The 25197-nt window shown below is 40.3% G+C and overlaps 2 protein-coding genes across 7 annotated transcripts in view; both read right to left on the reverse strand.

Annotated features, from left to right (window-relative positions):
• Nucleotides 1-336: 336 nt before the first annotated feature.
• scube2 (signal peptide, CUB domain, EGF-like 2) lies at nucleotides 337-19895 on the reverse strand. 4 transcript variants are annotated; one of them, XM_035652226.1, is made up of 23 exons: nucleotides 19626-19895; nucleotides 19028-19147; nucleotides 18621-18746; nucleotides 18076-18210; nucleotides 17054-17179; nucleotides 16812-16928; nucleotides 15630-15719; nucleotides 14821-14937; nucleotides 14589-14711; nucleotides 13855-13971; nucleotides 13557-13679; nucleotides 13155-13271; nucleotides 11816-11905; nucleotides 11555-11677; nucleotides 10662-10829; nucleotides 10109-10312; nucleotides 5436-5606; nucleotides 4155-4322; nucleotides 3186-3347; nucleotides 2853-3050; nucleotides 2477-2629; nucleotides 2288-2367; nucleotides 337-1578 (listed from the first exon to the last, which is right to left on the reverse strand). In XM_035652226.1, the coding sequence occupies exons 1-23, from the start codon at nucleotides 19711-19713 to the stop codon at nucleotides 1432-1434; spliced, it is 3063 nt and encodes a 1020-aa protein (XP_035508119.1). In that variant the 5' UTR covers nucleotides 19714-19895; the 3' UTR covers nucleotides 337-1431. The 4 variants fall into 4 exon arrangements, with proteins under 4 accessions (XP_035508119.1, XP_035508117.1, XP_035508118.1 ...); XM_035652224.1 differs by having other exon boundaries at nucleotides 10109-10315; XM_035652225.1 differs by having other exon boundaries at nucleotides 10109-10315; nucleotides 19028-19144; nucleotides 19626-19894.
• Nucleotides 19896-20695: 800 nt separating this feature from the next.
• The window catches only part of sinhcafl (SIN3-HDAC complex associated factor, like), a 5295-nt gene continuing 793 nt past the window's right edge, over nucleotides 20696-25197 (reverse strand). For 2 of the 3 annotated variants that reach the window (XM_035652503.1, XM_035652504.1), the window contains exons 2-6: nucleotides 24612-24778; nucleotides 24360-24459; nucleotides 24154-24268; nucleotides 22960-23113; nucleotides 20696-22825 (exon numbers count right to left, since the gene is read on the reverse strand). In XM_035652503.1, the coding sequence (XP_035508396.1) occupies nucleotides 22642-22825; nucleotides 22960-23113; nucleotides 24154-24268; nucleotides 24360-24459; nucleotides 24612-24739 (681 nt within the window). In that variant the 5' untranslated portion in view covers nucleotides 24740-24778 and the 3' untranslated portion in view covers nucleotides 20696-22641. The remainder of the gene's footprint in view (nucleotides 22826-22959; nucleotides 23114-24153; nucleotides 24269-24359; nucleotides 24460-24611; nucleotides 24779-25197) is intronic. The other variant, XM_035652505.1, reaches the window with a different exon arrangement.

Here is a 25197-nt window from a genome sequence, read left to right on the forward strand (position 1 = left end):
AGTTCAGTAAAAGTCTGGACAATTATATTACATTATGTTATATTATATTATGTTATATTATATTATATTAAATTATATTATATTACATTATATTATATTATATTATATTACATTATATTATATTATATTATATTGTATTATATTATATTATATTATATTACATTATGTAATAAAACTGGGATTATATAGCAGGATTACATCACTTCCCCTGAGCAGAGGACATATTTTAAATGGTAAAAACCTTTCCTTTTTCAGACAACAATTCACGTCATTGTATCTTTTTATGCCTAAATAAGAGAGTGGGCCGTTGTATGTCTGAAAACAACAACAACAATATAAGTTTCCTATCTTTATTTACAGCATATTAGATGTACACAACCATAAAAAATATACATACATGTGTCATCTAAGACAGGTGAATATCTCAATTCTATTTTACAGGACTTTTCATTTCTTTTCATGTACTCAGACCTCATGTCGTTCACTCTCTCAAATCACATCACTCCCAATTCTCTGAGCGTCTCCAGAGCGAACAGTTGTCTTTGGTTGGCAGTTCACAATACACAATGTACTGACACATACCATGTCATTTTGCTGAAGCAGTTGATGTCTCATGAATGCATAGAAGTCACTGTAACTTTTTTTTGGAAATTAAAAAGGTTTCTCAGAACAATAGCACTCATTCACATCCACAACCTGGAACATCAAATTGTTGGGCCACCAGCAATCGCAGCAATGCTATACTGTCAAAAATGTACGTAGTTGCTACAATACATTAGCATTTCACCTAAAACTTTATACATCATATACAAAACATTCATCAGAATAATTGCTTTTGTGGTGCCGCTACTTCTTTAGTAGTGCTAATGTTCCCGAGAAAACATTTGTGCTATATTTGTTTCTGACATTTAGCTGTATTTCTGTCAATTAACCTCTACCTGTGAAAGTAGCCTATGTTAAAACTAGATACACACTCTATATACAGTATCAGTGACATTCAGTATATATCCGTTGAGCTACTGTATTTATCTTTCATCATGATGCTATCAGCAAATGTCTCAAAATGTTGCCATGTACACTATTTAGCAATATTAAAATACACAGATTTGCACTTTGGATTTGAATCCTTAGACGGCGACTTTAAAATCTGAACGTGGGTATAAAGTCATTACAACAAAGTGAAGAGATCCAGATCCTCATTCGAAGATGCCCATGTGGGTCTACACCCTGTTTTCTCCCTCTTAAAGCTCCAGTTAAAAATCCACTTGCTTGACTTGTCCACTTTCTCTTCAGGATCAGTTATATCAAGTGTGTAACTCTATCTCTGAAAACAGATAACTACAGAATATTCTTAAAGGGGTCAGTGGATAAAACAGATACTATGGCCAGTATCTAATGGAGGCTCTTTACTCATCCAGACACCGGACTATCCTAAGGGCGAAGGAATCTGAGGACTTTTGAACGCAGGAAGCGGATGAAGGATTTGGGGAACATTTCTCTTGATTCTTGTGCTGTGTAGTTGAAGAAGTTCTGTGGGTGAGCCAGCACGTCAAACAACGCCTTCATGAGTTTCTTGTCCTGATGAGAAAACGCATTGATGGTAAGAGAAAGCATAAGGTAATTAGTTAATGTGAGCAGCAGCTTGCTTTTTCACAAGTCTCCAAAAGAGGGCGCTACATGCTAGATGCTAACTGGACCTGGAAGTACAGAATAAACAGAAACACAGATCAATAAGTGGAGGATAGTACTGATCTGAATAATCAATGTTGGGGCGCCCTGGTGTCAACCATATAATTGTAATGTCAGTGCTTCAGTTTAGGCACCTTTGCTGCTTGTCATTAATAAACTAATAAAGGTGTAAAATGTCACAAAAATACCCTTTTTTCTCCTTTTATTCTTTTACTTGTTTGGTTTTTTTGCCTTCTTTTTGTGTAATATATATATATTTATTTTTTAGGTGTAGATATAGTGGGTATGGATGTGAGGACGTGGCATTTTGATATGTTTTTGTTTTCTTTGGTTAGTGATATATGTGAAAAGCTATAAATGTTTATGTTTTAATGTAATGTATTGATTTGCTCCATGTAAATAGATAGCAATTAAACACTTTTCTGTTTCTATGAATATGTTCTATTTAATATAAATGTAGAATAACAGGTGCAATACAGATAAGGTGCCCAATTATACATGAAACATTGTAATACACAACAACAGCTAAATTTCTAGCTCACCCTGGTCCCAAAGTTGGGCACAGAGTGCTCTTTGTTTAACATTTGTACCTACACACCTTGAGGATTTCCTGGTGATTCTCTGAAGCGTATAATCTTCCATCTCTGACTATGTCTTCTATCAGTTCTTGGTAGTCCTCTGTAAAGAAATAGTTAATAAACAGCTCATTAATGCAAACAACCAAATCAGGACACACTGAGGTAGCAGCATTATAGTTATAGCACAAACACATCACATGTCTTCTTACCATCATAAGTCACATATGGGACCTGGAAGCCTTTTCCACTGTTTCCCTCGTTGGACCTGAACTGTATCCAAAGCCTCTTGGAGCGGGAGGTGAAAGCGATGGGACGTTCATATGTCTGACAAGTCTCGTATGTTGTCACAGAGTTGGAGAGAGCTGTGAAAGGAGCATATGAGCACACAGGGCGGTGTCTTTAATTATCTTACTACATTAATGCTAGTAGTCTGCTATGATTTCAATAAGAGAAATAAAATAATAACACATCTCAATGACATTTTTATATCATTTTGGCCACTCTTGTCTTAAAAAGTGAAATCATAACCCTAAAACAATAGTTAACATCTTTCTGGTATAGTTCTTGCACACAGTTAAAACTTACAGCTTTTTCTCATTACTAAGTAGTCTCCGCACTCGTCCTCGATAGGCAGAAAGATTTCTGGGACGACAATAAGGATCCTGCGTTTGGGCGGTGGATTGATGGTCCAGGTGCACTCGACATTGGCAGGGTAGTTCCCCGGGTAGTTGGGGGACTCGATGTAACCAGTAAAATCTCCCAGCTCTCCTCCACACTGTCGGTCTGTAAAGTGACACAGATGAATCAAATAGGGGTTTTTGTTTTTGGTTCTGGGTGCAGCAAGGTCACTTATTTGTAACTGAATCCAATTTTGTATGCGCACACTTCAGAGGTATTACTGTGTACAGACTGACATACTTTTGCACTGCATGATGTTAGTGGAGCCATCAAAGTCAGTGGTGGTGTTTCCAGGGCAGGCGACGCAGTAGTTCTGTCCAAACTCTCCTTGATACGTGCCCATGGGACAGCGGATGCAGCGGTGTGTGCTGGTGTTGTAGTAATGTCCTGGAGAGCACTGGACTGCAGGGGCCAAGCACAGTGATAGAGGGCTGTTAGTTGATATAATGCCCCCGATATTCACCGATGGGTTAAATGTTTGCATCTCTCATACAGGTGGGTGGGCAAAATACAGAAAATACATTTTCTATACCCAAGTAATGGGTATAGAAAATCTTCTGCCATGTTGTGCTTAAACCAATTAGATTATACCTAAAAATACACCTGTCATCTGGTAGTTCACCTGGTAGAGCTGGTGCTCAATGTACCAAGGCTGAGTCCTAGCTGCAGCGGTCATCAGTTCGACTCTAACTTGTGGTCCTTTGCTGCATGTTTTCCCCCTCTCTCCCTCTCACCCCTTTCCTGTCACTCTTCAGCTATATCAATTAAAGGCAATAAAAGCCACAAAAACAATTTAAAATAAAAGAAACCCCACTGTCAACAGGCTAAAACCCAAGTCTTTTTCCCTAGTTCCTGAAAGGTGGACATCTGGGGGAGTATATAGCTTTAACCTGACTCAAGCACCTAAATGTAGAGACAATAAAACAGCTGCAGAGGGCGGCAAAGTCCCGTACACCCAAAAGAGCTCAATAGACTCAGCAACCACATGATACTGTTGTGATGTCAAGTGAAAAAGAGTCAAAAAACTCTGTTTTTGTTTTTTCAAGCAAACACCCACAGATGTTTCATTTTATCTAATCTAAGTTTGACTGGTTCTCATAAACCTTCTAAGCTCCCAAAGAACCATCTAATCTCTCAAAACACGACAAACAAGACTAAACCCAACTGGAGCTATGCGGTTTTTCACAATAACAGGGCAGACTTTCACACCTCTGGTCTCACAGTCCTGGAAGGTAACAGCACCGTTGCGCTTGGTGACCAGGTTCCCTCCACAAGAGAAGCAGGTGGTGCGTCCCACTTCTGGTTGGTACGTTCCCAGTGGACAGGGCAGGCAGGGGATGAAGCCGTCATGAGAGTACTGACCGGGGGAACACTGACCTGAACACACCCACACACACACACAAGCCTTTGGTCAAAACAGAGTGAGGGTTTTATCTCTCTTACAAAACCTTTAAAGCTGAACCACTTGGAAGAGTTTGATTTTAAGGTTTTTTTTCTTCTGTTTCTTGTGAAATATAATAAAAAAAATACCTTCCCCTTTTATTAAGATAAAGACTAGAGAAAAGCGTAAGCAGATGTTAATGGAATGACGCCATGTTTTATCTCCACAGTGCACCAACTCTCCCATAGTGTAACTCCTGGGTCACTAACACAAACTGGGTGCCAGTGGGAGTTTGCTGATAGCTCTTGTTGTTTAGTCTGACAGAGGAGATGGGATCTGGGATTCAGCCACTAAGTGACTCCGATAACAGCACAGGAGGAGACCAAAACATGGTGGCTCCTTTTATTCAGGAGTTCACCTTTTGAATTTAAATACATCTTCAACATCTAAGCCCGATCCTCTTTGGCTTTACACAAAGCAGAACATCTGTCGGGGAGAGATCCTTATCAAGGCACCATCGCTTCCTGTGTGCCTCATTTCACAAAAACTGTTATCTACATTTTGTGTCTTTCTTTGTCTTCATTGCCTTTTCTGCTTTTTGTTATTATATGTTCCAGATTTTACATACTTTTTCCCTTTTGGCTTATGCATTTTCTGATTTTCATCGTAAAAGCTGTTTTTTTTTTAGGGCCAACAGGAGGAAACTAAGTCAAATTTGAATATTTTTTTTACTATTGAATAAAGGCAAAACTAAGAATAAGAAAGCTTATGAGGATGTTCAGTTAGACTCACTATATGCATTTGTTATCTGTATCTACATTTATTTGTTAATAATATAATTGTTATTCAATTGTTGTGGTTTGTTTAAGACACTCTTTTAAATTCTGTTTACTCCAAACACACAACATCTATTGCATTTCTGCCCAAACAGGAAGAGAATACCTCCTCTGTCTTCCCTTTTTCCCTATTAAAGTTGTTTTGCTAAGTTTTTCCCTGTCTAGGAGCTAAAGATAGAGGATGACATATGCTGTACCGTTTGTGAAGTCCTTTGAGGCACATTTGTGATTTTGACGAACACAAATAAAACAGACTAGATCTGACTGTCTTACCTCCGCATTCTGACATGTTTCGAGCCCCGACCACCTTGGAGACTTCTCTTCCTTCAGGTCCAGGACAGACCTCACAAGACATCTGTCCTTCCTCATCCTGATATGTGCCAGCTGGACACAACACACACCTTCCCTGATCCCCGTCGTAGTGAGTCCCAACACTGCAGCTCACTAACACACAGGTGGAGAATGACACCAAGATAGAACAAAAGAAAAAAGGTTATTAATTCAATGATTTTCTTGTGGCAACAGTCAAACACACAGGTGCTTCCCTGACTATAAACTGACAAGCTTGTGGTTTTTTGGTCACATCTCTGAGAGCTGATAGTTTTGTCTTAGTGCTATGGGGAGTTTAAAAAAAAATATTTAAATCATGTTCTCCAAATACTTAAACACATCTATTATTCTCTGAATACAGATACTGTGAGGTGGAATCAAGTTGAAACATATTTAATGATTCAAGCGGGTGAAATTAAACATTTTCCTCACAAACTGGAAACAAACACTTAAGTTAAGACACCCAAAACAGACTGATGTGTCTGAACTTGTAATTTACATAGATTTAGCAGACAGATCAGAGTCAGGAGCGCTCGTCTACAAGAACAAGGGAAGATAGACAATGTAAAATGCAGACATGAATCAACAAATATAGCAGGATGCCCTGTGGCTACACATAATCAAACAGTCCTAACCACACTGGTAGATTTACACTATAAATACAGCGACTCAATTGCAAGACAAGACCATTAAAGTAAAGTAACCCAGACTTCATCAGCTGCCTCTCAAGTGTAATCAAACAGGACTGTGTACATACTTGAAATGGATAAACACACTCAAGAGAATCCTTAACACATCAAAGGCATTAGGTTCAGGACAATTTATCAGTCTGTTGACAGGTTTGAGAGTTTTACTGGCTTGGTAATAAAGATTACAAGTATTACTGACCTTGGTGCAGTTTAGCACAGTGTACACCACCACAAGCTGTACATGGAGCTTGAGAATATGCTTCAACCTGGTGTAACTGCACACAGTAGGGTACCTCCTACACAAACTTCTGTTTTCTGATTTATCAAAGTTGATCACACTATTTTTCCCCTTGGCAAAGCATCTTCTGACTGTTTATGAGTTAGCTGGTGTCTTCTTAAAGACAACCTCGGTGAGACAATAACTACTCATTAACAGACAAATGCTTACTGATGCATTATTAAGTACCCACAAAGTTTAAACTCCTTTTAAAGTGTAGGACTAGTTAACCAGGACTACAACCTCTGATAGACAACTAGTCATAAATATTCACAGGATGCAGTGATTGGTGTTAGTGTGATATATTGGCTATACTGTTTATATATATATAATATAATATATCAAAATTAAGAATTGTGTGAACCAGCTGGGACAGTAACATAAATCTTCCACACTGCTTTTAAGTTATGGCTGAACTAAATTAATGTAGTTATTGAATTGGAGTAAAAACATGTTAATGTGTCCAAACACAGAGTTTACACATTCAAATCAAACTAAATAAATATAGAGGAGAGAAAGTTAATACTTTTAGTTAGCAGGGTGTTAAAAGATAGCAACTAATTATAAAAGTATGGCTTAGATTAACAATTATAGGAATCTAGGAGGAGAATCATATTTCAGTCAATTTCAATTAAAGATTTGATGACAAAAGTAATAAATGTATACCGGTATGTTAATTGTTATTATGATATTAATTAACAAGTAATAGTATATTATTGTAAATTGTTACTTGAGATTAAAACCAATAGTTTTACATTACTGTAGTAACACAATTAAATAAAATGAGTGTCTTTAGTTTCACATTAGTATTCAAGACACTCACAGATACATACTGTAAACAAAATTGTCACACATCTGTGTACAAAAACCCAGCATTAAGCTGTTCAAATGCTTTAGTAAACCAATCTAATACAGCCATACAAATCATTGACACAAAAGAGCACCAACCCTCTCCACAGCTGCCTTTGTGCCCTACATCTAACACGTCCTAATACTTGATACAACATGGCTGTGCATCAGGGAGGAACTTTTAATACCACCATAAGCACCCTCACCTCTTTTAAAAGCAAACACAGAGGCAAATCAAAGAGAGTATTTCCCTCTTATCTTGCAAAAGTGCAAAGTCTTGATTAAAGGGACCAACGCGCCGCTTTGCTTTGGTTCCTCCCATTCGGAGTGATGCCTGTAATTAATTTGGGAATTACTGCGTCTGTCTGATGGTCTTTAGAACTTGACTTGAAAACTGAAGCTGATCTCACACAAGAATAAATCAATTAAATCCTGGGCCTTTAGCACAAAATGTGCCTCAGTCAGTTGTAGCGTTTAAGCTGCCTGTAAGCAGAGAAACCGCTATCTATAAAAGCTCGACACAAAAGCTTTAACATAGATCCATTATACGTGACTCAGCAAATTGTTAAATTTTCCTCTAAAGAAAGAAAATGTAATTCTCTCAAGAGCAGTTTATTTTTTGAAACCTATTGTTTATTCTGAAAGACCATGAGGAGCCATCATTGCATTGTCTTCTAACAGCTTTTATTTGACAGAGGGAAGCAGTGAGAGAAGAGAGAGAGTGAGAGTGAAAGAGAGAAAAAACCTTGAAGCCTTTCAAATGCAAAGAACGCTTCTATAGAGTCCTCGAATTGATGGCCCCAAAGAGGTTTAAAAGACCTTTCACCTCTATTCAAGACCCCAGTCTTTGGCTACTTGATGACATAGGAAAACACTACGGTATCACAGTGGTAAGGACCTGAACCCAATAAAAGGGGTCAGGTTTCTGAATCCCCCCATTCTGCTTGGCCCAATCGCTGCTCGCGCCCATCAAGCGGAGGCCCAAACAACTGATGCTAATTGATTCCCATGGTGTGGCTGAAGTCAATTCTCTTTAGCAGTTTAGTGGCTGGGGGTCATGCAAAGTGGCCCCAGCTGGGGGGCAGGGGGGACACAGCACTCAAACTGCCAGCTTGAATCAACAGTACTTCCTAAACATCTTCAATGTTAAAACAAACACACAAACAAGTTGACTACAACGGTCAAATTGACGTGGACGTGCACCATTCACCGTTCATTCGACTATTTATAGAAATATTCTGATGCAGTCACATGCCGACAATGTTAAGTAAAAAACATCCACAGTACAATCACCACCTGAACAACAAAATACATAGTTAACAAACTACATGATCCATGTAATTTATTTAATCAGACACAAGGTCCCAAAATGAATCACAGAATCAGAGGAGAAATGCTTTAAAGAGCGCACAGAGGTGGATGCATTTTTTCTCCAAATGCAAGGGAGGCTGTGCTGTCATCCCTCTGAGGCAGTGAGAACAACCCCAAGTTTTCAATGGAGTGGGCAAACTGAAAAGGACTAAACTGCACTCCGAGCTAAGCCAGAGCGGGGGGTGGGGGAGGAGGGGGAAAATATAGCTCCTTTAAAGAGCTGGAGGTTAAGAAGAATGCCTTTCAGACCCCCCTCCTCCTCTCCCAAATTACATGTCTACACCCCTGCCATGGCCAATAGACTGCTTAATGTTGACCTAAAAGCGTAGCGGGGGAGTTGAGGAATCAACTCACTTAAGACCCGTGTTACTGAAAGATGGAAATAATGAACAGGAGCAGTTTAGGTTTAAATCATGTCAGCACAGCTCTGCAGCAGAAATAGCTTTGATGTTAATGTAACATATGGTGTTGCAGGGAGATATATGCAACGTTATCTCAAGAAACTACAGGATAGCTATAGTTTGGGACAAGCTCTGGTCTCCAGTTAAAGTGCAACGACCTTAAAATGAATAATAACACTACCATCGGTCCTAATCTTCAGCGGTTCAAAAAGGAGGGAAACAAAAACTTAAAGCACACTTGAAGAGTGAGGTTTACCGAAGATCTGGGTCAGATTCAAACATCTTTAACATTTGTGGAGCACATATCGAACAAGACGCATACCGTTTGAATAAATATTTAGACATCTCAAAAGAAGAAAAGCACCAGTTTCCTCTCACTGATATTAGACGGCGTGCAGCAGGCAGCAAAACTTACTGTGAGGCCCAAAATTAGGGGTGCACGGTCCCAAAAGCCAGAAAAAACACATGCCAGCCTTCAGCTCCCTAACACCGACAGTGTGCGGTCTTATTTAATGAACATTTTCTCCATCACAGGTTGTATATAAAAACCCAACCGAGAGGCAGCAGCTACCAGGAGACCTGCCATCAGCCCTCATGTTACACTCTTATCCCAGGGAGATGCTGGAAGATCTCACAGCTTGGAGGGCCAACAACAGTCTCTCTGTTCTTCCATTCGAGCTCGCTCTCCTCTCCAACTAGCTCATTACAGCATGTCTGCAAACCAAATATGGCACTCATCTGGCCAACACCTGCTCCAAATCCAATCATTAAACCAGCTTGTCTAAATATATCTTACTGGCATGGACCATTTCAATTGCTTAAACACATGACTATGAGTCTACTGTGTGTATAGGGTATAGTCAGAGCTTTGCTGCCTCGTGTTAGGTAAAACAAAAGTGGTTCGATTTGCACTCTTGGGAGATGAAAGCATCAGTATTCCCAGTAGAAGTGACGCCTGGCTGAATGGTGCATGTCCTGACCTTTAACATGGTTTTTGAATAACAAGTGAATACAAAAAAACAAACTTACCACATTTCCTGCCCACCAGCACCTGTCCTGCCACACAGTGTCCTGGCAGTTCTGCCGGCTGGCCCAAACTCTTGCCAAGCTCGTAGTCAGACCCGGCAAAGTGGAGGTGGAACTGTTCCCGGTTGATAGACTTTCTCAGGGTCCTGATGGTCTTCCTGAGCCTCTTCTCTGAGCGCCGGCGCACACAGTTCAGGTCACAGCTCTCTGCTGAGAGAGGCATTTGATACCGCAACTGTTTCCACAGCAAAATGTCAAGTCCCAAATTGTACATTTATGCCTGGGTGCTCACATGCTAATCTAGACATTCACATAAATGCACTTCCAAGTCAGGGAAAAGCAATATAGGTCACCACTTACAAAGAATTCAAGAAAATAAAACAAAAACACCTCGATTCTGAGTCCCAACCTAGAGCCCACCACCATAGCCAAGTCAAAACAGGAGATACTTTAACAGTTGGGTGTACTTAGTGACGAAAAGACAGCAGCAAAAAGAAGAGGGAGAACGAGAAGGAAAGGTTGCAAGCAGGCAGAGAGGAAGCGCAGAGAGACCAACCTGTTACCTCCTCTAGGTTCACATCCAGCTCAAACTCAGCTGTTATCGAGGAGCCGTCCTCCTCGCCAGCTTTCCTGCCGTGGCGGCTGCGCATTCGCTGTCCGGACGAGGTGCAGCGCAGGCTCACGTAGCTGAACTGGACGTTTTCAGTGAAGAGGAACCTGCTATCTGTGGACATGGGAAACAATCAACCCCCCAGGACCACGCCACAGCCAGCAGACACACACACAAAAGAGACACAATCGCACAATTGTTACAGAAAATCTTAGACAGTATTACAGAGAAGAAACAAGCAGCTAATTTAATATCGATTGCAAACAGCACTCCATACACAGACTGTAAAACAGGCCTTAGATGCACTTAATTTAATCATAGTTTTGTCATGTAGACTGGAAAGCTGAAAAAAGGATGTTATGTCACAGTGACAGGTTCCTTTATTTGAAACAATTATGCGCCCTTTCAGTAACTGGGAGGGATATAAAACACCATGCTGAAAACCCTTTTGGAAAAACAAAATAATCCGACAATCGGAAACCCATTTGATTGATGGCTAGGTCAGACCCAACTGAAAGGCATGCTATGGCTAATTACATCCTCCCCTGTCACTGCCAGACAAAGTGCAGCACTGAGACATTCAAGACACTCAAAACCACATCACTTTCCCCACAAATTTCTTTCACATTTGCCTTTGGTTTTTGGTTTACTTTGAAGCAGCCGTCAGGTCTGCTTTATCTTCTAAAGATTGTGGCTTTATATGCTGGCAGTTCTTGGTAAACCCAAAATGTTTTTTAACCAGTAACATGCAGGAGCTGTAATGTTAATCCTTGTCTATCTGCAATCTAAGTCTTGTGTTTGAGGGTATTGTTATGCTTGTTGTGTGGCAACCTCTGTACCTGAGTGTGCTGAGTTTAAGCTCTCCTTGAGTTTCTCCTGACTTCGTTTTAAGTTGCATTTCGCAGTGCCAGACTTAAAAGTGGCTGTGGTCTTAATGCGTGGAACATTGGCCATTTCTGGACCTGCAGGACAGAGGACAGAAAACCCACAGTCAGTTTGATCTACTCATGTATCAGCTGAAAACAAGGGTTGTTCCTGAGTTACTGTTTTGTGTGGCAGAGCGGAAAGATAGATGTAAATCTGCGATGTTTTGTACTTGCCTAAGCAATGCAAGCCGCTGCTGTTCTTTTGTGCGTCAGCCAGGCAGGGCAGGGGCATTCCACAGGTCACCGTGTAGGAATCCTCTGTCCCTGAAAACACACAAGAGGCCGTGACACAGAGACCAACTCAGACAAAAGTTAAGGCCACGAAAGCCAAGTCAGAGAGAGCAAACAGGCAGCATGTAGGAACACGAAGAGTCACTCTGCAGACGGATGTTGACGACTGTTCACACAACTAGATCTAGAACAGTTTGACTTACGACTAACTGAGTTTCCATTAGCACGCTTCAGCCGTGCTGCATCACTTCCAAAACATAGGTGCATGAGGTGATACATGGCCTGTACTCTAACACGCTGTTTGGGTCTTGTGCCAAAAAGATAATGGTGCACCTGACTGAGGTGTGTCAAGTCATGTTTGAGTGATCAGTGATCACTGTTCTTATTATTCACTGTACATATAAGACCCTCATTGTTTGCCATGCTTTATCAGAGCTCCGCTGAAGTCCATTCATCCCTTCCAATGTTTCAACATGTGAACAAAAATATCCCAGTGTATACTGAACAATTTAACAACTTCTGACTGGGTTGGTCAACACTTTCTTCAGCCTTCCAGCAGCCATCTCCTCACTTCATGCCTGCTATTAGTTTTTTTTTATGTTTTGTCCAATTACACTTTGGTGTTAAACACAGAAAACATGAATCAGTATTAGGAAGTCAATGTCATCTTTGAGGTTGCCACAGCACAGGAGCAAATTAACAAACTGTTCTGTGGGGACTTATTAAACATTTTGAACTGCTTGAAGGCTTTCCATCTAAAATGGCTGTATGGTGTGCTGAGAGGGCCACAAAGGCTGAGCCATCAAGGGCTACAGTGTTGCTCAAACAAAGTCTCTCTGGAGTTTTAATTTGCAGAATCTCTGTGTTTCTGTATGAAACATTGCAAGCTTACTTACTAACAGCTCTGCCAAAGTCCAGCAAAAGGGAGAATAACAGTGAGAACACAGTCACCCTTTTATTTGTCTGATCAATAATAAGAGCAGGAAAATATGCAGGAGCGTAACAGAACTCACAGTGACCTCTATGTTATGCAAGAGTTATTGTATGTACAGTAGTTTTGCACATGAGCTTTGGTTCATGAGAAGAAAACACTCAAAAAGAAGATGGATCTGCAGTGAAACTGATTTAGCAATCAGGCATGGGTGTTTGTGCAAACTTTGAACCCTCGACATGCAGTTACAATAAGCCAAATGATTTCCTCTGCAGTACTATGGAAACAGGTTCTAGTCACACAGGTAAATCGTAAATGATGCTATGTGGAGATCTGGCTCAGACAACTCACCACTGCTGATGCGAACTTGGGACTGGCATGTCAGAAAGCAACGGTCCCCTCCCTCCTGCTTACTACAGTTCAAGGTAGGTTTAGAGGGGGGGTTTGCAGGTGGTAAACCCTCAGCCTCTAGATAGAAATCACAACAAAACTCCAAGGTAAAAAAGAACACTTTTGATTGTAACAAGGAGGAAGAGGCACGTGAAGACGAGGCGCATAAAGTCCAACATCCTGACGGCACCAACTGCATTTTGAATGTTTCACACAAGCAAAAGAAAACCAAGTGACAGAGAATTAAAGAGAAAAAAGAAAACAGAATTCAAAGTATCTCCTGTTTTTGTCCCCAAAGTTTTAGTCCAAAATGTGGGATGTCAAACAATTTCCACATTCGTACAGGTAGAGGCACTGGCTTACCAACGCAGTCCTTTTTGTTCCAGTGTAGCTTATAGCCAGGACGGCAAAAGCATTCAAATCCACCCATGGTGTTCTCACAACCCTGCTCACAACCGCCATTGGTCACACTGCATTCATTTATATCTGAGAGGAAAAAGGGAAAATCATTGTTATAATCACTGGGTCCATTTTCTAACACATCATTGAGCAAGTACTCACTTTTCTATGCACTTTTTGTCTCAACACATCTCTAAATTGAGCACTTGTGTGTTACGCTCAAGTTGTTATGTGCAGCTCCCTCCGCCCAATGTAGACTCACCTCCGCAGTGGGCCAGTCCATACATGGTGTAGCCTTTGTTGCACAGACACTGAAAACCACCAGGGGAGTTCACACATGTGTGATCACATGTCCGCTCAAAAAAACACTCATCTATATCTGTAATCAAAATCAGGCAGATGACATAATAGCAGGGAAGTCAGTTGCAATCTTCATCAGGAGGGATTTCCCACCCACAGACACACACTTGCATTTGATCCTGAATTTTCCATCTGGTGAATGTACAGTGCAGTGTGCTATATCAGTTTAAACAGCATTGGCTTTTGATAGTAATTACAGGTAAAAAGAAGGCGTGTTTCATTTGAATTGTAGTTGCATAAGGTCAGCGTCATTAAACTCATATCTTCTTATTCTTATACTGACTGACAGGCCTTTTAATACACAATATAACAAACAAAATCCCAGAGAAACCCTTAAGTTATTTGTGTTTTTCTCATGTTTTAAAGGTTTGGTTTTGGTTGGTAAAAACAAACATTTAAACTATCAACTTACAGTCTTCAATTATGTATACGACTATTCCTTAAGTAATGTGGTCACAAAATTACAGGTTAAGCCTTTTAGATTTGAACAAATCACAAGAAAGGATGTAAACAGAAGCTATAGACATCACAAATGTGATATCTAAAAATGTGACGCTCCACTGCCTCTTATCTCATTTATGCAAAGCAAATTTTGTCCCAATCTCTTGAATAAAACGATTCAGGAGACATTTCTACCTTGACAAGAACGTTCATCTGTCAGCAGCTTGAAGCCTTTCCTGCAGTTGCACTCAAAGCTGCCGATGGTGTTCCTGCAGAAGTGTTCGCAGCCACCGTTGTGAAGCTCACACTCGTCAATATCTGTGAGAACCAGGTGATATTATTAAAAATCCACTAAACTAAATCAGTATTTCAATAGACTTCAGGCTCCTCTCTGTAGAGGTTTTTTTTTGTGGACTGGCAGACTGACCTTTGCATGTTTTTCCATCCGGCTGCAGTGTGAAGCCAACAGGGCAGCTGCAGCGCACGCCCGTGGATGTGTCTTTACAGGTGCAGTCGCACCCCCCATTGTTCACCGCACAGGTTTCTGAAATTACAACACAACCTACGTGAATGTATGTGAATGACCTTCCTCCTCGTGAAAAATACTATGATATTCCAGTCAGATACCTCAGTTAAACAGAACCTTGATACTTATCCTCCATAGATTTGAATTATTGTCTAAACTGCTTGAAAATATGTAACAAATTCTTTAACACTGTTTAAACACGCTCTAATACATGGTTTTTATGGTGCACAGTTGTATGTTTGGATGTAGAGTACACTCGTACACAGGTTAGATACATCTAGGCCGACCATAACAACATGTATTATTTATAACCCAGCACAAGACTCACAGAGCTCATGTGCTCGCCATGTACTTGGTAAAGTGCCAACGATATAATGTTTTACATCTATTGAGTGACCCAGAATCACACAACTGATAAATACTAACTATACAAGGAAAGATTCACACTCTGCCCTTTTCCCAAATGGAAGGAAAACGTGAAATGTACCACATAGTCACAAATGCATATTTTTCAGGGGGGAAACTGGGGGCGGAAAGGCGAGTGCATAGTCATTTCACAGTTTGCTCAAAAGACTGAGGAATGCTTCGGTTTTACTAGACATTAGTTCTCTCCCCTGTTTAACACCCCACAGTGGTTCCTGGCAGCTCAATACGTCATCATGTAAAACACATATTTGAGCTGTCTCTGAATACAGGAGTGTAATTATTACCCATTAACAGCCTTCGCTTGACCCGTTTGTCCACCTCAGTAAAGGATGTGGCGTTGTGGTCTGAGGACTCGGTGGTGGCTTCGTCTCGTTCTGTGGTGCACAAAAGAAGTCAGTAAGAATTGGTACATAAATTCACCACATTTACTAAATAACAGAAGCACTGTGAGTTTTCTACTAGCTTCAGCTCCGGGTGTTTGTGTCACCTCTCAGTAACCAGATGCATGTTTACACTTGAGATATTCAGCTTGTAGTGGCTTGGTGTGTATGTCAGATAACACACGCCGCATCAGCACAGTGAATCTGGAGACAACATCGCAGTGATACTGCTGGACCTCACACACACTGCTGCTGGAGGAAGAGATATTACTCAGTATCTGATCCTTATCCATCATAGTCATTGTGCGGAAAAATGCACACTGCCTGACAGGAGAACTGACAGAGAGGGATGTCTCCAGGTACTGTGTTTTCATCCATTCATCAAGATAGCCTCTGCATTACTAAAGACACAAAGTCCAACATACTGTGAGATGCTCCAGGAATGTGCACTCCTTGAGCTGAGGTCTAGCTTTGTTATATTCTGAACAGAAATTACAATTAGGAAATAATTTGTAATCAGAAATGAGAACAAAAAACATTAAATCAAACCTTTGTCATCCCCAGTCTATATACATAGTACCTTTATGGTGGAAAGACGGTAAGTAAGTTAATGTTAAGTGGAAGACAGTGAATTAAAAATTACTGTTTCTGGGGTGAAGAATGACCTGTGAGTTTTTATGGCTGTACATGAATTTAAAATGTTCTAGATGTCTTGTCAGTAATTTTATTTATTTATTTTAATTAATCTGTAGGGGACCATGTACAATATTAAACACAAATGTTAAAATTGTATGTATATCAGAGGTATAGATAATCATCTGCAGTCCCCTGGCAAGTTATATACATTTCCCCAAAGTTGAACGGGACATATTTGGTATTTTTGGAAACTTTTGGATCTCTTAATAACATGAGTTTAAAATGACGACTATATATTGCTACCATCAGACGAAGATAAAATACGAGTTAGGATGCTTTAAAGGGCAAGTTTTGAATGGATGAGAGAATATTAAAGACGTGTATTAGTGCACAGCAGTGGGTTTTATATTCCCTGTGTAAACCAACAACCAATACGAACAGTGCACTTACCTACACACGACCTCTTGTCAGGCTGCAGGGTGTACCTGATGTGACACCTGCATATGGGGCCGTTATCCGTGTCCTCGCATGTGTGCTGGCACCCTCCGTTGCCGTGGTTACAAGTTACTGCAGGGTCAACAACACGCAACCATGAGACATTAAATCAGTGCGACATCTGAAGCTGTGAACTTTGGTGCGTGACTTAGGTAGGTGTGTAGTGCGAAGTTAGCTTCATGTCGTTGAGCACGTACAGATGCAGCCTCGCTGGTTCCTGGCCAGCTCGAACCCTGGACGACACTCACAGGCCACACCCCCTTTGGGTGTCTCTTTGCAGATGTGGGCGCAGCCGTGCTCCTTATTCATACAGTTGAGGCCCTCTGGGATAGAAAGAGGGCGAGAGGTACACAATGAAACTCTCCTACAGTGACTGGCCGGCTACACACAAAGGCACACACACTGAGAGATTAGTCTGGCATCCTCAAAGACACTGATTGTTCTCACGCCTTACACAATCCAAAAACATCAGGCCCTGCGTTATTTTTAGCACTTCTGGCGAGGAAAAGAGATTCTATGAGCAGAGCAAAAGTTGCTCAAAAGTTCATTCCCCTGAAAAACAAAGCTCAAACAAAACTCTTCTAGTATCTACAACATACTGAATAATGCTTCCGGCTGAAAAATGAGATGAGATGAAGCACCATTTATATATACAGCTGAGTGGGTAAGCCCATAGGATTTAAAATGGATGTCTCGAGGGAGTGGAGAACAACTTTCATTTAAGTTGACTTCAGTCAAGAAGACAAAACAAAGGCACTTCAGACTAATCTGTGACACAGGCCACATATGCCCTGAGTGTTGCAGTTATTAACTCATTTTGTTCTCTGGGACACAGAGATCCTTTTCCCACAGCATGTTGCTGCTGTAGATAAAAGCTCAGTGACGGGAGCCAGCTTGAACCTGTCACCCCTCATTGTGCCGTCAATCTTAGATTTGTATGTGAATATTGGAGGATTGGCTCTTTTTTTTTCACGGCTTAATACAAACAGCAGATACAAGCAAGCACAAATACATGCACAAATGACACAAACTCAAAAACTCTTTAGTAAAATTTCACTTCCCCCGACATTTTAAACCACATTTAAATTTGTGGGAGTGCTACAAAATAGCTCCAATAACTCTGAAATGTACTTAGGTGCAGTACATCTGTGTGGCCGAGCTAACAGATGCTGGCACGGCTGCTGTGTGCAGAAAAGTGTGCGTGTTGTTGTACACTCACCCACAGAGCGGTGGATGCATGTGTGCTGGTTGTCGCTGAGGAAGAAGCCCTCTTTGCAGCGGCACTCATAGCTGCCCATAGTGTTGACACAAGTGTGTTGGCACCCACCATTGTTGAACTTGCATTCATCCACATCTAAAAGACAGCGGATTGATTGCATTAATTAACAGTGTCGACAAAACTCTGGAAAAAGTATCCTATGTGACAGTCGCAGATTGGGTTTATCTTAAATAAATCAAATAAGGCTGTTTTGTTCAGTTTTTATACACACCAGACGTGAAAATAAAGCTTCTTCAACTCAAATTTCAGACAAAAATATTTGCAAATCTTTTAAATCACCGCATGAACAAAAGCAAAACTGTTTGTATAAGGCTACATTATAAGAATTTACTGAGGATGGCTCAAGAAAAGAAGTCAGAGTGCGTGTGAGGAACTTCACAAACAGCCCACACACACATGAACTCTTCACCATCAGAGCAGATGATTCAGGCTCTCAGGCTATCACAACATGTTACGTACTTAAAGCGGATTAAAACTGATCTTACCTAGACAGTTGTGCCCATCGTGTGCCAGATTGAATCCGTCATAACAAGTGCAGCGATAATTGCCTGGTATATTGTTGCACTCATGTACACAGCCACCATTGTACTCCAAGTCGCATTCATCAATGTCTGAGAAGTAAACACCACATAAATGAATGTTTCACCTCATTTTGTTCTCGAACAGTAAGCACAAGAACTTGAGTGAGTGTCTATTTTAGAGGGAGAATAAATACAGATATCACAGATTGCATGCCACTATTGGAGTGCAGAAATGATGCCACAATTGAATGTTATGATATGGTAATCACAAACAATTAGTATTACAGACATATAACCAATCCAATCCCCCCCACTGGTTTTTGGTCACCAGATATGAATGTGAACAGCTCAACAAAATGAAGACACGTTACCTTCGCAGTGTTTTCCATCTCCTTTAAAGCCTGCTTTGCACGTGCACTTGTAGGAGCCTTGGGTAGTCTGACAAATAGCATCAATGTGACAGCCATCACTTCCCTCTGCACATGGATCTGCTGAAATCCATATGGGTCTTATAGGTCATGATTACCAAAACACATTCAGATAGTCTAATAAGTCAAATTGTATTTTACCATATTGTGTGAGAATATACTAAAGAAGACAAGCAAGAAGATTTAACTTGACAAACACTCAACTATAAACTTCCATAATAATAATAGTAGCACATAGCTGGAAATGTTTATAAAACTCCAGTGAAAACTGCCCTGAAATAGCACTAATTAATAGGTTTATACAAAACAAAACCTGTTTTACAAACTTATGTGCATATGGGAGCACACACATTCCCACAGCAATTTTATAATACAGCTACACAGTTAGAACCTAAAAGGAAACTTAAAAGTCACCACTGGGGTCACAACAAGAGCGCACTCCTGAAAGCGTGCGTAAAGTATCACTCTCCACGACTGGAAAACACAACACACTCTCACACACACACACACACACATGCACACACACTCACTACAGTCCCACCTCGAATCTCTGGAAGCGCTGCGCTTTGGCGACTATTTAACAAGAGCAAAAACAAACAAAAGTCCCTTGCAGCCCAAATAGCTCCCATGGTGATATGATCCAAGTTTAGAGGTCTTCTCAAAAGGACGCGTACGCACTGAAGTCGTGACCGAGCGTCCGCCTCATTTTCATTCTAGCCTGTCAATCTGTTTCACAAGGGGCTTTTGAAAAGAGAAAGGAGTGAGTGAGTAAGTGTGTGTGTGTGTGTGTGTGTGTGTGTGTGTTTGAGAGAGGGCGCGAATGAGAGCGTGCGTGCGCGTACACGGGTGACGCTTTTGAAGCAGAGTCAAGTCTGTGCGATAGGCAGCGCAAAACCGGAAGTACCGGGGCTTTGCGTAAAACGTTCCAACGTCACTTCGCTTGGAGGAGCTTTTATTTTGAAAGCTGCGACCGGAAACCCGTTGCTAAACTTCACGACTTGAGTTCTTTTAAAGCCTCCACTCTGGAAACATGGCCTTTTGGCGTCGGTTTTAAAGACGACCACGGCAAACTTCTGCGATAAAAAAGACCGAAAACACATAATATACAACCACATATGTCGTCAACGACGGCTGCCTAGCTATCTTAGCGCTTACTGACTAGCCCTGGAAGAAGAGTACCGTTAGCCAAACAACGAGGTTGCTAGGCAACACACGTTTATCGCTTCTAATTTAACTGCAACGGCTTCGTGTAACAGTTGGGACCTTCCATTTTATGATTATTGCGTTAGCTATATAATGTTAAACTACGGCGCAAGATGAAAAGTACCGCACTAAATACAAATAAAAAAGGCCTCTAACGTTAAACACAAATTAAGCTTCGTCCCCTTGAGGTTTTATTTTTGTAACCTTTTCAATTAAATCCTTGTTTTCCCTTAAAACCTATTACTAGACAATGAAAGGTATCTGCCCCAATATAAGTTGTACTGGCACACAGAGAAAGCTCAAATAAGCCAACTCTTCCAAACTATTGTGGCTCATTAAAAACCATCTTCTAAGCAGCTTTAGTGCACCACCTACTGGTGTACAGGAAAATAACAAGCACACTTTTGATTTCTTTCATTTTTTTTTATTACAATACTGATCTACTTTGTGGTACAGTATACAAAAAAAGCATTAAAAAAAAGATCTAACGTTACATTGCATGTTCAAAGGAAGTGCACAAAATAATAACAGACTTTCTGAATGGCTCTACACCAAGTATCAAAAATTCAGTTAAGAAAAAATAGTTTTGCAATAAATAAATATAAATTACATGATAATCATAATGAAAAGGTCAGGTAATTCATTAAGGCACATCCCACATCCCAAAATGTACCTTGCAAAAACAATATGGCAACTCCCTAAGTACAAAAACAAGCTTATTTCCCAGCTTAAAAGGGAGCAGCATTTCTCCTTTTAATAAGAATCATAAAACATGTTCAGCATTTAACTACCCTGCCGCAGAAAAGTTTATATATTAAGCAACTTTACAGAGCATTGCCTGTCAATTCATGAAGTTTGAGATTGGTTGCAAAATTGCAAAACAAAAAACAACAAACGTCACTGCAGTATTAATTTGAGAAACAGTATGCACCGCGGTTAAACTGTACAATCTGAGCATAATTTTAACATGACATACATAAGACATATCTTGAGACATTAATGAATTGTGATTAGCAAAGTGTAAAATTATTGCTGAAATAATGGATGCTTTTAACAAGCCAATTTGGTTGAATAAGGATCCATCACTTTACACTTTATCGGCGAAAGTGACAGAGAACCCCCAGAGCACGTCTCACATTCAAAATGTCTGCATAGTTTGAACTTTGACAAATTGCTTCTGAAGATAAATTGCAGCAATGACAATCACAAACACATTTTCGTGGCAAAAACGTAGAGTAACCGTTAATCTTCTGATCACTGCACGCCCTTAGCAATCAAATAGATAAGGGATATTGCAGCTCACTGATGCAGCAATTAGGCATCCAGCTTTCCCTGCAGTTTACAAATATTTCTGAACAGAGGCTACAGTTTTGCGCACCTGTAGAGAAATGCGTATGAGAAAATCAGATGTCAAAGTGTGCTAAAATTTATCAACTGGCTTAGCGTAAAAGTACAGCACCTTTCAGACACGCAAATACATTTTTTTTTTTTTAACAGAAGTAGTGGTTTGCCATTCTGTAATCTAAAAAGGTTTGGATATACCAAGAGCCAAAACATTGTGTATTTACAAAAATCAATTTTAAAACATTTGCTTTACAACATGCATCGTCATTTCATTGGAGGCTGTACAAAAAGAAATAAATAAATCACTTGTCATTCCAAAAGGCAGGGGAATGTACGGCATGCATTGAGTGTTTCAAACTTGTGGCATGCTTAAGCTGTGAAAATGTCGAGAGATTATTCGTTCTCATCCATACACACATTAAAAGCTCGAGAGAACAGTTGTACTAAAGATCCCTGGTGTAACCGACAGCCATTTGTGTACTAAAAAATCCTACAGACTCACGCATTTGCACATATGGAGCAAACAGTTAAGACAAAACATTGCAGCGACGCGTTGAAGAGCCACTCACACACACACACACACAAAAAAAGCTGGTATTAGAAATAGCTGGTGTCTTTCATATGCAAACATAGAAACAAATCCTGAAAAAAAATTTGAACAGTCTTGATATGTACGAAAAGGTAACAAAATATTTACAAAACGTTGATCACTTAATACAAAATTACCAAAAAATAAATCAGAAACGGAGCCTCAACAAAATTTTCTTCCTCATCCTATAAATAACACTAATGCCCATTATGTTTTTTTTTTCTTTTTGCTTTCTATAAAAAAAGAAAATCAACTCTATACAAAAGTTAAAAAATACCCGAATAAAAAGGGAATATTACATAGAAAAGAAACATCTAACTAACAGATATAATTGGAGGAGTGGAAATTTGGAGGTCTGCCACTGGAGACAAATCCAGGCGAATGCCGTGGATAACCCTACAGGGGGATTCAACGAAAGCCATCACCAGGTTTCTTTCACGTCTTCTGGGAGCTGTGGAGGAAGTGCGTCTGGTAGGTGTGCGGCCACTTGCGTGGACACCAGTGTCTTCTGTTTTTTGGAACTGCAGCAGGGCTTAAAGAGTCGAGGGTCAATAATCACCTCTCCAAACCGCCCCTTATAGACAATCCCACAGCACACCTTTTGTCTAAAGGAGGAGGGAAAAAAACAGATTAAAAATCACCTATTTGGTTATTTATCGTATTGAAAAGACACAGAAATAATCTTTTTCCTGTCACATGGTCAAACACAAAGCTGCACTACTAGAGAACTAAAGCTTGCCTCTTCCAGTATGAACGGTCCAAGAAAGAAAAGATGGAGGGAGTCGAACGTCTTTGTTTGGACTCGATGTCTGAGCCATCATCTGACTGGTTGCTGTAACTGGGGGACTGTGCAGGAGACACGCTGGAGGTTGTGCTGTGGGCATCTGAGTCTGCTTGGAAAACAAAAGAAAACACTTAAATGTTGTCATCAACTTGATTTGGTAAACGTCTAATAATAGCTGACTGAAGTTTTAATAGTTTCAATTTTGATGTATTATTAGGCACTAAAGTGACAAGATTCCCAACAGTCTCAATGTTTTTGGAAGTTTAGCTTTGAATAAATACAAAGTAGAATGAAATTAGGTCAACAAACACAAAAGGCCATAACTACCAATTATGTTTATTATTGTTTAATCTGATGATTTTCCCCCAAGAACTGTTAGGTCTATAAATGTCATGAAATTGTGAAAATGCCCGTAGCAATAAAGCTCACATTCACATATTTAAACTTCTTGTTGTCTGAATAACAATCCCAAACGCACGTGTTCAGTTTATGATCAGACTGAGAAACTCAAATATTCACATTAGAGAGGCTGAGAGGGCTGCAACTAATGAGTATTTTCATTATTAATTAATCTATCGACCATTTTCTCAATTAACCCATTCGTTGTTTGGTCTATATAAAGAGGTCAGAAAAGAGTGGAAAACGTTGATTACTGTTTCCAAAAGCAACGTCATCAAATGTCTTGTTTTGTCCACAACCCAAAGGTATTCAGTTTACGCTCACAGAGGACTAAAGAACCCGGAAAATATTCACATTTGAGGAACTGAAATTGCAATTAATTCAACAGTTAACAACTAATCGCTTAATTGTTGCAGCTCTGTCATTTTTCCTTTAAATAAAAAATGATGTGTATACGTTTAAGCCCCAATATGAACCTTTAAAACACCGCAGTCATACAGCGCGTGCCCTAACCAAAGGAGCCACAAGATGCTGCTAAGTGGTCATTTTTAATCAGGCTGTTAGTTTACTTTGAGAATAAAACCACATCAAACCCACGATTGGGTGCAACTGCGTGTATTTGTGTGATATGATGCACTTTTTCTTGTGCATTCACATATTTACTTTAAGTCAGCAACAAATACTTCTGGTTTCACTTGTTCCAAATCAAATATCTCAAAATTACTCGTCAATGTCTTTAAAACAACTTACTTTGTCTCTTTAACTTGTGAAGCTTCTTTAGCTTGCTTTTCTTCTTTCCATCACTGTTCTTGATCTTCTTGGGTTTCGTCACCTTGAAGCCTGGTCCAGCTCTGGCATCCACCACCTGAGTCAGGTCAGAAAGACAATTAATAAAAACCCTCCAACCTGATAAACAAGACGAATGATCCCCACCATTGTACTCAGACATCACTTACATGGTTCCAGTTCTTCTTGGAGCCATTGGGTAGCTTCTTCCACCTTTTCACCAGTAACACACAGGCATTGCAGATGTCTCCAACGCGATCTTCTGACAGCCTATAAAAGAAAAACAGAAATGAATGGCGCAAATAAACACGATGAGAAGTGCGACTGCTAAAAAGTTCAACTCCCTATTCACATGCACACGAGCAGAAAACACAGGTTAACACTATACACACGCACAATATGAATGAATGAGAAGCTTTTACCCAAAACAGAGCCTGAACGTCTCTTCATACCGACTGCTGTCTGTGAACCGAGAACTGGAGGACTTGGTTTTGCAGATGCAGCAGCCGTCGTTACTCCGGTAGATCTTTGACTTGTGAAAGCCAAACATAGTCTAGTTGTTGGTCAGTGTTGTGGACAAAAGAAAAACCTGAAAACACAAGAGAGAGATCGGTGAGTGTCCCCGTAACGAGCGGTGTGGATGTGTGCAGACAGTTGCGCTTTCTACTACAGAGAAGGGGGCGGTCCCTGCACGCACACACAGACACAAGCCAAGCCATCATTAAACCCTCATTTTAAACATATCCCGCGTGTAAATCCACCTGTTATGTAGTAATTAACTGCGAATAAAAGAGCACAAACGACGGAAACAGCACCACTAAGTTTGGTTAAGCAGCGGCAACCAAGTATGTTCGGGATTTAAAAAGCCAAGTCGCGGGAAACAGCGAAACACAACAAAAAGAAACAACAAAAAAAAACAACACAAACAAGGACGTTAAGACCCGCTGTTATTGGTTGCATTGTCAAAGAAAGTGAACACAATGAGCAGCTCGGTTACATTTTAAAAAA

Source organism: Morone saxatilis, unplaced genomic scaffold, assembly GCF_004916995.1.
Source record: "Morone saxatilis isolate NCDOM2014 unplaced genomic scaffold, NCSU_SB_2.0 Contig11, whole genome shotgun sequence".
NCBI classification, from domain to species: Eukaryota; Metazoa; Chordata; class Actinopteri; family Moronidae; genus Morone; species Morone saxatilis.

What these genes read in the sequence shown, in the direction of transcription:
- scube2 (XM_035652224.1), bottom strand. Translation starts at nt 19,713, where the DNA reads ATGGGAGCTATTTGGGCTGCAAGGGACTTTTGTTTGTTTTTGCTCTTG. An exon ending in CAGCGGCTTGCATTGCTTAG is followed by an intron (nt 11,678 to 11,815) that starts GCAAGTACAAAA and finishes TCTGTCCTGCAG; the next exon opens with GTCCAGAAATGGCCAATGTT. An exon ending in TAACATCATGCAGTGCAAAA is followed by an intron (nt 3,051 to 3,185) that starts GTATGTCAGTCT and finishes GTCACTTTACAG; the next exon opens with ACCGACAGTGTGGAGGAGAG.